Source organism: Balaenoptera acutorostrata, chromosome 4, assembly GCF_949987535.1.
Source record: "Balaenoptera acutorostrata chromosome 4, mBalAcu1.1, whole genome shotgun sequence".
NCBI lineage: Eukaryota > Metazoa > Chordata > Mammalia > Artiodactyla > Balaenopteridae > Balaenoptera > Balaenoptera acutorostrata.
The window spans coordinates 149,956,997-149,969,443 of NC_080067.1; the positions used below are offsets into that span (position 1 = coordinate 149,956,997).

Genomic DNA, 12,447 nt, shown 5'->3' on the forward strand with positions numbered 1-12,447 from the left:
GAGATCTGCTGCTTTAGAGGCTTGACTAGGTTCAGATTCAGTTTTTGGACCAGGAAGTCTACAGGTGTCATCCTGTGCTTCACCTGTCCCCACATCAGGAGACCCAGTGTGTGGTGGTTAAAAACACAACAGCTCTACAGAGAATCTGGGTTGCTGTATTTGAGCCTGGCTTTTCAAAACCCCTCTTTACGTGTAACAGAAATTCAAGTGAATTCTGTATTGACCTTGTTTCTCAGTGAGTATGTTACTTCTATAGATGAAGAGTAATTGTTACTCTTTCTTCCATGACTCATTGCAAGCTATTGTATGTTTAGGAAAATCAGTTACAGTCGTGTAATAATGTATCCAAAATAGAATATTCTTTGACCCATTTTTCCTAAGAGATAGCTTGCTTAGAAAGATTTGTCTTTTTCTGACACTTTTACTTGTGAAATTAAAAGTAGAAATACATGTTAACAACTGGTTCTTATTTTCCTGTGTCACTTTTTTGATTCCTTACAGAGCATCTTCTTAATACAGCCAAAATATATTTAATAAAGCTCTTAAATGGCAAAATCTTATTATTTTTCTCCTTTAGGAAATATGTTCAAGTGTGTGTCCAGAATTTGTCAGAACTTGACTTTCAGCTGTCAGATAGTCATCTTGTGGATACTGGTGATAGTACCGACCTGCGACTAATACCGCTGAACACGGAATCCGAACAGGTGACCGTTTCCTAGAACCCAGCACGAACCTCTCAGCAGAACACAGAGGAGAACGAGAGTGTAGTGATGTTGATGGAAGTGACCGTGTGCTTCAGCTGAGCCTTTCCGTGTAGGGAACGACCTTGCTGGTGGTCAGTGGGGAGCGCGCCCTGCCGTGCAGCTGCGTTGCTGCCATGCGCACGTTTGCGGTCTGCTGTGGGCCGGGTGGCCCAGCACGTGGAGTAGGAAATAGGTTGATACTTGTATTTTTAGAAAAATTAAATCTTACATTTGTCAGACTCCACACACAGATTTATTCCAAGCTTGTCCTGATCAGTCTCACGCTGAGTGCGTGGACGCCGTCACCCCCAGAAACAGTGGCTGCTGTGTACGTGCCTGCCTTGCCCAGCGACGGGCTCTCAGGGGTCGGGGTCGCTCTGTAAAGGAGTCACGTTCATGTTCACACTGCCTGGCTGAATCCTGGCCCTGCTTTTTCTGTTCATTGGTTGCATGTGTTTTTAGACAGTCAGTGCTGAGTGTTTAGAAGATCAAAGGTTTTCTTAATGGACGTCTGATCTTTAGCATTTTCAAAGGATTTTCCCCAACATTTGACCCATTTCGAATGCTTCCCGGGTCTGTCACTGTGCCTACAGGTACGGACTTGTTGCCTGAGGTGGTGCCGGTTCCCTTCCTCACTTAACTTAGTGGCAAATACACAGTAGTTGGCGTGGGTGTAAGGATGTCCCTTTAACTGTTTGATGACATTTCTCACTTGGGGAACGTATGGGATGCTGGATACTAGTAACTGTTCTTTATGCTTTTTAAAATAATTCCCTGTGCTGTAGAGCTTATGGAATCACAAAGGCTGAAACCCTTTTCACCAGCTCGGGGCAGCCGAGGGCAGTGCTGGGGAGGCGGGCGCGGCAGTGCAGGCGGCCTGTGGGGAAGCGGGCCCTGGGGGACCGCCTCCCCGACCCTCCCGCCCCCCTGGCGGGAGGCGCCCCCTGGGACTGAGCGCCTGTGTTGCGCGCGCGCAGTGACGGCCGACTCTCTTGCAGCGCATCCACAGCAAGCAGGCGGTGTTCTTTGTCTGGGAGCTGAAGTGGACGCAGGAGCCTCCCCCCTCCCTGCACTGCCGGTTCTCCGTTGGATTCTCCCCAGCTTCTGAGGAGCGGCTGTCTGTCTCCTTAAAGCCCTATACTTACGAATTTCAAGTGGACAATTTTTTGGTATGTATTGCCGTATTTTCTGGCGGGGTTGTGTGGTGGCAAGATGGAAGAAGGCATCATATTCTTTACCTTCTGTAAATCAGACAAAAGCTTTCAATATAATGAAGCAACCAGTCGCAGAAAAGAGCCAGCACTTGGGGCGTGGAGGCCCTGCCTGGCTAGTTAGAGCCCGCGGTCCGGTCAGGTGGCGTGTCCGACACTCGTGCCCTCCTGCGCGGCTCGCGCTGAGCGTGATCATCTCCAGAGGCAGGACCCCCGCCTCTCCTCCCTTCTCTCTGCCTCACGCTGACTCAGTCGTGTCCTGCACCCGTTTCTTAGAGTCCTTTCATCTTGAGCATTAGCTGCTGCGTCTCTAGTTTTTTAGAAGAAAAACTGGAAGTATTATGGAAACTTACTTAAAGCAGATTTTCTTTAACCTGCACATTAGGTGTGGAGCTAAAAGCAGCCTAGACCTAGGTGAGTAAAGGCAATAGTTGTGTTTTGTTTCTTTAGTGAGATGATTGGGTTTGGTGTTAGGTAAATCAAAATATGGATACACAACTTTGTGGTGTTCCCTTTTCTTCTCTTTACGACTGAGATCGTCAAACACTTTATTTGAGAAGGTGTTTGTATAGCTCTTGACGTTAGCAATTTTTTCAGCACCTCCTTCCAACCAAAAGACTATTTGTTTCGACCCTCCTGTTTCCTTGAGCTCTCCTTATTAGCTTTAGAGTTAAACATAATCACTAGCATAGTTCCTCTTTTTGTTGGGCAAACAGATGCCTTTTTGATGTGTTAATAGCAGCGGAACATTAAATTATTCGTATGGTAAAGAGTCTGCATAAATTTAATCTGGTTTCCTTACTGCAGATGATGATTAACACTAGTTATCGGTTTCCACTATTTTCTGTCTTTCTTGCTTCCTTTTCAAATAGAGCATAGGAAAAATTTTCCTTTAGAACTGAACAAGCTTAGTTAAAGGCCAGAGAAAAATACCTGGTGGATTGCTCTCTTCAAAACCAGTATTCTGAGGATGAGAAATACAGATACCACTTTTCTTTTTTGGCTGCGTTGGGTCTTCGTTGCTGCGCGTGCGCTTTCTCTAGTTGCGGCGAGCGGGAGCTACTCTTCGTTGCTGCTCACGGGCTTCTCATTGCGGTGGCTTCTCTTGTTGCGGAGCACGCGCTCTAGGCATGTGGGCTCAGTAGTTGTGGCTCACGGGCTTTAGAGCGCAGGCTCAGTAGTTGGGCGCGTGAGCTTAGTTGCTCTGCGGCATGTGGGATCTTCCCAGACCAGGCAGGGCTCGAACCCGTGTCCCCTGCATTGGCAGGCAGATTCTGAACCACTGCGCCACCAGGGAAGTCCCCAGATACCACGTTTTTTAAAAAGCTTCATTGAGATTTAATTTCTATACCATGAAGTTCACCCGTTTGGAGTGTGCACGTCAGTGAAGTTAGCGTGTTGACAGAGCTGTGCTACCGGCACCATGATCGTGTTTTAGCACACTTTCATCCTCCCAAGAAGAAGCCTGTGCCCCGTTCACACTCACCCCCTCTCCTTCCTCTTCTCACCCTGGGCCACCCCTGATCCAGAGGCAAGTGTGCCTGTGCTTTGCCTGTTCAGGTGCAGTCGTGTTATGTGTGATCCTCTCCAGACTGGCTGCTTTCACGTGACAGGATGTTTCCAAAGCTCATTCATTTCACAGCATGTTCAGGACTCCATTCTTTGTTGTGGGTGAATAATACTCCATTGTGTGGATAGGCCACGTTTTGTTTTCCGTTTACCTGTGGCTGGACATCTGGGTTGTTTCCACCTTGAGACTGTTATGAATAATAATGCTGTGAAAATCCTTGTGGAGGTTTTTATGTGTATGTATGTGTTCCATTCTCTTAGGTAAATTCCTCGGTGGAGTTGCTGGGTCATATGGTAGCTCTATGTTTAACTTTTTGAGAAGCTGTTAAACTGTTTTTTAAAGAAACATCGCTGTATATTCTCTCGGGCAACCTGTGAGGGTTCCAGTTTCCACATTCACACCAACACTTGTTCTTGCTGCCCCTTGATCACTGGCATCCCAGTGGGCGTGAGCTGGCCTCTCATGATGGCCCATGATGTTCGGTATCTTTCCTGCGCTTTTTGGCCGTTTCTGTGTCTTCTTGGAGAGATGTCTATTCATATCCTTTTCCCGTTTTTTAGTAGGGTTGTCTTTTTATTGAGTTGTAAGTGTTTCTTTGTATGTTCAGTCCCTTATCATACATATGATTTGCAGATATTTTCTCCCATTCTGTGGTTGTATTTTCACTTTCTTGATGGTGTCCTCTGAAGCACAAAAGTTTTTAATTTTGGTGAAGTCCAACCTTAGTCTCTTATTTCTTGTACTTTTGGTGTAGGATCTAAGAAATCATTGTTTAGTCCAAGTTCAATAAGATTTCCTCCCATGTTTTCTTCTAAGAGTTTTATAGTTTTAGCTTTTGCATTTCAGTCTGCGATCTACTTTGAGGTGACTTTATGTATGGTGACAGGTGGCGGTCCAGATTCATTCTTTCCATGTGGTGCCCCTGTACCGTTCGTTGAAAAGACCCTTCTTTACCCGTTGGCTGGTCCTGGCACCCTTGTTGTGAAAATCTGCCGAGTTGATTTCTGGGGAGCTTACTTCCAGGCGCTGTACCCGCAGCCTCTGCGGCTGCTGTCAGCGGGCCCCTTGCTGCTGACTGAGGCTCAGCCGCCCCTCCTTGCCGAGCGCGGCCGGAAAGCCGTGTGCGAGGACACACGCCTAGGAGCGCAGCTGCCCCGTTGCTCTGTCCCTTGGAGCCGCCTTTCCAGCCCTCAGCACAGTCGTGCTCGTCCGGCTGCCCTGCAGCCCTCGCGGAGCGTGCGGGCTCCGGCCGTGAGCTTCTCGGGCCAGGGCCTCTTCCATCGGCCCCTGTGGTGTTGCCGTTCTCTCCTTCAGAATGGGGGCAGCCGCGTGTGGGGGGCCCGGGCTGCGATCCCTTGTGCGGGCTTGGGGCCTTTGTCCCGGGTGGTGGGCAAGTGTGAACACGTGTGACTACCAGGCAGGTCACGGAGAAAGAAGCATTATGGAGAAGGTTCATTATGGGCCTTGCCAAGGAACTCCCGTTAATTTTGCTAGTTGAGATAATGGCATTGTGTTTTGTTAAGAAAACGTCCATACTGTTTAGTAACGCATCCTGAAGTATATATGGGTGAAGGGACAGGTCTGGAATCTGCTTTAAAGTAGCCCGGCAGATAAATCAATGTGGATCGATGAGTAGCGGAGGCTCATGAAGCAGGATCTGACCCTGACTGTGGGTGACAGGCCCACGCAGAGTCGCGGGCCGTCCTGCCTCCTCCTGAGGTGCTTGGACGCGTTCTCGTTAGGAAGAGAGTGTAAGGCTCTCGCGGCGGGGCTTCCCGAGGGCACCGTCTCTGCAGGGGGTCAGCGGCCAGGGGGCGCGGGCGCACGGCTCCTGCTCTGGTCCGTTCTCTCTCGAGTGTGCGGGCGGCGCCGTGGTGGCCCCAAGCAGCATTTCTTCAGGTGGCTTACGTGTGTCCTTGGCCCTTCTCTCTCCTTTCTTGCGCAGACCTTGTACAGCGTGAGGGCGGAGATATCGCCCCCGCCGGGCGCGGAGCTCTGTAGGACGGGCTCCCTCTGCTGCTTGGAGGTGTCGGTCACGCGGCTCTCGGGCCTCTCGGAGGCGGACAAGGACGAGGCGCTGACAGAACGCGCCGAGTACTTTTCAACGAAGCTTATGTATGAAGGTGGGTCTGGAGGCTTCTTTCCCCTGGCTCTTGTGCGCATCCCTGCCGTCCACAGGGTGTGGTGTTCCTCGTCTGGAGAGAGAGCGTGCTAGAATTGAAAGAGCACGTCTGAATGTTCCCGTGTATGACCTGGTCCTGGGCCCGCAGGATGCTGAGCCTGCTTACTGTGGAGTCATTCTGCTAACAGGCACTCGAACAGCCGTGGGGCTCGGGGCTGAGCACACCGCGGTGCCTAGAGCTGCGCGGTCCTCTCTCCCCGGGAGTCAGGCCCGTCCCCCCGAAGCAGAGCCCAGACCCCGTCGCTTAGCAGGCCGGGCGCCCTGTGGTCATGCTCCTGCCCTTTCCCTCCAGCCTCCTTCCACTCCCTTTCCCCGCACCCCAACCCGGACCCCGACCCCGACATGCCCGGCCCTCCTCCCTCCCCAGTCTCTGCCAGACACCCCTTTGCAGCCCCCCTCCTCCTGGGCCTGGGCCTGGGCCTCTTCAGTAGCGGTTCTCAGGTTTGGACGTCAGGCCATTAATGCTCTAAAAGTAATTAAGGAGGCCAATATTTATTTACTTATTTTAAAATAATAGGGAAGCCATTACCTGATAGTACTCTTGAAAAAGAACTATTTTCCAGAACAGTAAATAGAGCGAGAGAAGACTGGCGTTTTGCAGCCTTTCAAATCTCTTTAATGTCTGGCTCATGGCAGGTACTGAATTTTCCTGTCTGCTGCATTCAGTCTGGTGATGTCCTGTACTGGTTAAGGTAGATGAGGAAACTCCAGTCTCGCACAGATTTGTACTTGGTGAAGGGAGCTCTCTTAACAGCCTTCAGATACCTGTGGACGTTCCCTGATGCTCCCCCAAAACTCAGCAAGCGGTGGTTTTTGACAGGCTGGTTACAACGTGGAATCTGAAATCACATGAGTGAGCGTTTCGTGCTGTTTCATTCAGTCCTGTCATCTGCCTTGCATTTTGGAAGGATCTTTTACCCGGGTACATTTTGTAGCCCCACACCTCCGTCATTTGTGAAACACGGTTCCTGAGTTGTGCAGCCCCTTTCTTTGTTCAGGGCCACAAACTCGTGCTGGTCTCAGGCTCACGCTGGGCCCATCACGAGAGTCTTGGAGTGCCGGGACCCTGCCAAGCTCACAGTGGCAAAGGCAGGTTTTCCAAAATGCTAACTTTTGATCAGAGTTTCGAACTGTATCACGGGCAACTTCTTTGAAGTGCCAGGCTCGTGCCATTCATTTACAAGCGGGCGTCTGCCGGATGCCTGAGGCCGGCGAGCTCGCTGGTGAGGCCCCAGCGAGCTCAGGGGCCCGGCGGCCCGCGCTGTGCCCAGGCCCGCTCCCCGTTACGGGAAGTGGGGTGACGGGTGCACGGACCTCTCTCCGCAGTCCTGCAAGTTCTTGTGAGTCTCTGATCATCTCAGAATTCAAGTGAAAAGAAGAGATGTGTACGAAAGGGTTGAATTAATAAAATTAAATTGATTTTGACTGCTTCACGAGGGCATCCTTAACTAAAACTGGCGGTCTTTTCCTGCAAGTTTCTGGTGGCGAAGAACACAGTGCCTTGACTCTGAGTGCACGTGGGGCCCCGGCTCACGCTCCGGCCCTCGCGTTTCCCACCAGAGGGCGTGCCAACACTGTGAGGAAGGCAGGAATGTGCCCTCGCGGGTGCCCTGAGGACCAGCTCCGAGAGCCGCTGCCTCGTGTGCCCCTCCCCGACGCTGCTTTGGCTTCTGCCCGTCCTCGAAGGTCCCCCAGCCCCACCTGTGGGAAGTTGGTCCTCTGCCACCCCTTCTTTGCTTGTGGAGCGTCTAGTCACGTGCTCCTGGGCTCGTGCTTTGTGTCCCATGGCAGGGGTGCTCTGACCTCTGTGCAAGGTCATCCGCTGCTCGAGGACAAGCAGCACCTGTTCTGCTTAACTTCTGCATGACTGCTGGGTTAGGTGTTTGAATCGCGCTGCATTACATCCCGGTCGTGGTTTAAGTTAACGCTCGTAATAGCACCTGCCATATAGTAAGCCTCTCCGAGGTGCACGTGGAGGAACTAAGTGCTTTACCTGCATCTTTTCTTCCCGTCCCATCAGAGGCTTCTTTGAGTGGCAGAGTTGGGGTCAGACCCACCCCCAGAGGAGCCAGCTCCCTGCCCCGCCCCCATTCTGCAGCCGGAGCGACCGTGCTCTTGAAGCATCACACGGCGCTTTCAAGGGGATTTGAATGCAGAATTGAATCACTGCTCATTTATTAACTTGAGGAGGAAAAAGTGATTTTTCCCTGTGCACCCAACCTGTATCTTGCTTATTAAATCAGATGTGTTTTACTTTGAGGTGCAGTTACAAGGCGTCGAGATACAGAGTATACGCTCCGGTTCTGGACTTCACATTGTGGAGTGTGAGACTGCTGATGTCTCTTATTTTGGTGTGAACGCTGAAGGTCCTTTTCTGGGGTAAAAACGGTGCTTTCCCTCCTTGTTTCAGTTGTCGACAACAGCAGCAACTGGGCAGTGTGCGGGAAGAGTTCCGGGGTCATCTCCATGCCTGTGGCTGCTCGGGCCACTCACAGAGTCCACATGGAGGTGATGCCCCTCTTTGCGGGTTACCTGCCCCTCCCCGACGTCAGGCTGTTTAAATACCTGCCCCATCACTCTGCGCACTCGTCACAGCTGGATGCTGGTAAGGGCTCTGCGGTGAAGGCACCGTCCGTGCGGAGCGGCCGCAGGCGAGCATGGGGACAGGCTTGCTGCTTCACAGCCCGGGTCCAGGGCCAAACACTAGTCAGGGGTACGCGTCCTGGGCCCTGGTCTGGAGAGCAGTCCGCCCAGGACCCAGGCGCTAGATTCTCTTCAAAGGCGAGGCCGCCGTTGACATCCTTGTGCCCTGAAGGGCGACTCGGGAGGCTGGCGGCTCCCCGGGGTGGGGAGAGGTCGGCGCGGGGCAGCCTCCGTCTCACTTCCTGTGCGCTTTGCAGATAGCTGGATAGAAAACGACAGCCTCTCGGTGGACAAGCACGTGGACGACCAGTTGGACAGCGGCAGCGTCCAGAGCAGGGGCGGCATGCGCTCGGTGGCCAGCAGCGAGCACAAGGGCCTGCCCATGCCCCGGCTCCGGGCGCTGCCCTCCGGCCAGGCCTTCAACGCCAGCGCGGGCACGCAGGTCCTGGTCATCCCCAGCCAAGACGACCACGTTCTCGAAGTCAGTGTCACGTGACCACGCCCGGGGTTCACACAGTCCCCAGACCGGGCGTGCGTGCGTGCGGGCATGCGCACGCTTGAAGGGATCCTGCCTCGATTGTAACTTTCTCGCTCTAACCAGACTTTTGGTGATTCTGCCTGGCCGTGGATGCATCAGAGAATTTCAGTGTACAGCTGGTCAGCTGAGTTGCATCGTTATTTGTGTGCTGTCTGGGGTGTAAGATGCCTTGTTGTTTTCTCATCTCCCCGTCCCTGTGCTGCTGTCCTCCCGTGTTTGCCCAGAGCCCCGCTTTTTCCCTCACCCTCTGCTCAGGAAGGAGCTTCTAGTGCTCTCACCTGAGCAGCCTGCCACCTGCTGGTTCTCTGTGGAAGCCCAGGGGTCTTCCAGGTAGACTCACAGCAGGCCTTGCAGGCTTATTAGTGACACGTGTGTGCCTTTCTGGTCACACGGCTGCCCGATTTCTGGACCAGGTGGATTTGTATGTCTCCTAAGGGGTAAAACACAGTTCTTTACCCCAGATCATCTAGTTGTGCTTTTCTAGAATAACACCCTTTCTGGGCAGGGGGATGGCGCTGGGGGGTGGGTGGGGAAAGAACAAAACCCCTTCTGTGCCTTGGGATGTCAAACTGGGTGGACCTGGAGCATTCATCAGCTGGAGCCATTTTAAAGGTACTTTAAGACTAGACCAGGGCATGAGAAAGAACTCAGTATTGAAATAATTTGGAAATAAATGTTTCTGGAACCCTTTCTCCCTTCTCCCCCGATGTTGATTAGGTATTATATGCACATGGAATTAAATATATATTTATTTTAATTGTAATTGTGTCTGTGGGGGTTAGTATGTTGTTTTTCTTTCACCTTTAAACTTAGTCTTTACATGTAACTGTAACTGTATAATGAATATTTTTCTTTTGCACCTTAAGTCTCAGAAATTAAGAGGTTCCATTTAAATGACGATTAGAGGGGTCTTCTCAGTGTATTTCTAGTCTGGTTGTAGGAAGGACGAAAGTCTTGGACTGTTATTCTCTGCTCTCCACTACATTGCAGTCATACCATGCAAATGGATTAATTTGCTCTAGGTTGTAAATTTAATTGTACATATGGTCGATTTATTATTTTTAAAAGTACAAACTAACTGATGTAATGTTTAAGTTGCACCAAAAATCAAAGACAAAATAAACGTGTGTTTGTTTTTATTGGTGTGAAAGTCACAGCTTGTAAATAAGTATTGTATGTATTAAACCTTTTCCAGCTCTCCAAAGCGATGTATTTTTGTACATAAGAAATAGAGAACTCTTAATTCACTGGGAAAGTGTGGTTGGAATTGAACTTGACCAGATGAATGCGAGTGTAGCCGGTCCAGCAGAGGGTGGGGCCTCATGAATAACCTCAAGCGTGTGAGTGGTAGGGAAGAAGGAGCCTTCTGCAGCAGCTGCCACTGTCCTGTCATGCCACTTGCTGGTGGTGTGGGGCAAGAAGGGACAGGGCAAAGTGAATGTAGAGCAGAGCAGTTGCTTCCTGTGCGTGGTCTTTAGCTCGCTTAACAAATAAAGGTGGTGATCCCCGCCCCCCCACGTGGTTTTCATTTGTAGAAATTGGAGAAGTGTACAAAGAAGATAAATGCTTGTATGTTTAATTAAACTTTTCAGAAATTTACCTTCCTTATGTGCAGTTTAAAACTAATAAACTAGGCAAATTAGAAGTTCACAATCTAATGATAGTTTAGGGTTTCTAACATAAGTTTGTTTTATTGTAAAAATTGATGATTGCCCTACAGATCCACCAAGCCTTGTGAATGAAGAGATCTTTGATATCTGATTCTGTCAGAAAAGCCTCTCATCCACGTGGTGAGCCTCGGAGCCCAGGGAAGGCGCCCTTGCTTCGTGTGTAATGTAGCGTTCCCTCTCACCTTCTGGAGGGGGAATGTGAGTCAGTGCTTCCCTGATTTTTGGTTGACTTTTGTGCTGGGTTCTGATCCCAGGATGAAATTCTGTAACTACTTACATATTTAGAGGAGAAAAAAATGGAGGGGAAATCCAAAATGTTTATGGTAGTTTCTTATGTCTGGAAATTGAATGAAGTCAAATTTATCACAGGTTTGTTTTTTACCCCCTAATTACCCAAAAGATCTTTTGCAATCTAAGTTACATGGGTGCCTCTGTTGTTGTTGTTGTTTTTAACACAAATGAAGAATGTCACCTAAAACTTCGTCTTTTTTTTTTTCCAACTAAAAGGCTGTAATTGGATTTTTGTTTTGTTTAAAATAAGGCTTATGTGTTTGAGACAAGCTAAGCTGGTTTTGTTGGTAAAGGTGTAGCAGCTGTTAAACAATTGTGAAGCCAGATACTGAATGTGCATCAAGAAGCAGAATATGCAGCCATTTTACAAATATCTGTGGAAGATGTAAATACTAGCAAATGAAAAAATAAGTTATAATTTTGGTGAATTTCATAGGGTCTCCTATGATTGGAAAAATTATAACTCTTCTGATTGTAATGTGGAAATTGTATTTAATCTGAAAATGACTTCTACCTACAGTTCCATTGTCAGCCCAGCCTGTAGTGGGTCGGGTTCCCATATTCGTCTTAGTTGATGGGGCTGGGTATCCCATAAATGGTTAGTGGAGAAAAGACACACAGGCTTCTAGTCAATTTTTCTTTAGTGTTTAAAATAGAGTTATAAAATGAAATTAAACACTCCAGGTGTGTACATAAAATGAAAACTTATACAACTTTTTATAAAAGAACAAACTAGGCTGATCAAAGTGTTTTTATTGTCAACTGTGATCTTTAAAAGAAATCTCCTATGTGATTTTAAAATTTGATTTTTCATGAAAATGCCCCTTTCTCTAAATGTATTCATCCTGTGCGTCAGGCTGTAAGACCCAAAAGCATTGTTGATATGGTTTGCTGGGATTCTGTGGCTGGAAAAGGTGACAAGTTGGTGACTTTGATACTGCAGGTATTAACTCCATTTTCATGGTTTACTATGAAAGTCATTTTTCACATTATTCTGTAATATATTGTTAGACTAAAGCCATTGTATTAAGACTGTTTAAAATGTAAGCATTATAATTCTGAAAATACACATTTTAAGAAGAAACTTGCTGCTGTGAACTTCATTCTTTTGCTGTGGAGTGTGAAAATTGAGTGTCTAAAGTTAAAGAACTTTCTTGTTTTCTTTCCCTAATCCTTGTTCTTGACTCTAAGCATAGATTATTTACTTTTGGGGGAGCATTAGGGATTTTTTCACAACGTATTACCCAGTAGCTCACTAGAAGTAAGACATTTCAGTGTTCAGAGTTCTCGAGTTTTTTGTAGACCTATTTGCCAGCCTGAAGTTTGACAAGGTAAAACTGCCTCTGTCATGTTTGGTAGCATCGCTAATACAATTTCTTTTCTTCGGAAAAGGTTTTCAGTTTATTCAGTCTCGTTGTTTTGGTCCCCACTTCATAATCGAGAGCTTTCGAACGAATAAGCGTGGGGTTGGACCTTCTCACCCTCCTTGGTGCCTGAATGGCTCGTCAGGGCCCGGCCCAAGCCCGTGAAGATACAAGACTGGACTGCGGTGGGCGGTGCGGGCGGGCAGGAACCCACGCCTTGGGGCGTGGCCGGCGG

At 49.0% G+C, this 12,447-nt stretch overlaps 1 protein-coding gene across 4 annotated transcripts in view; it reads left to right on the forward strand.

The window, feature by feature from the left end:
• Positions 1–11,926, forward strand: part of TRAPPC10 (trafficking protein particle complex subunit 10) — a 91,810-nt gene extending 79,884 nt beyond the window's left edge. For all 4 annotated transcript variants that reach the window (XM_057545350.1, XM_057545352.1, XM_057545353.1 and 1 more), the window contains 5 exons: positions 578–704; positions 1,742–1,912; positions 5,470–5,647; positions 8,117–8,311; positions 8,607–11,926. In XM_057545350.1, the coding sequence (XP_057401333.1) occupies positions 578–704; positions 1,742–1,912; positions 5,470–5,647; positions 8,117–8,311; positions 8,607–8,845 (910 nt within the window). In that variant the 3' untranslated portion in view covers positions 8,846–11,926. The remainder of the gene's footprint in view (positions 1–577; positions 705–1,741; positions 1,913–5,469; positions 5,648–8,116; positions 8,312–8,606) is intronic.
• The last annotated feature ends 521 nt before the right edge of the window (positions 11,927–12,447 follow it).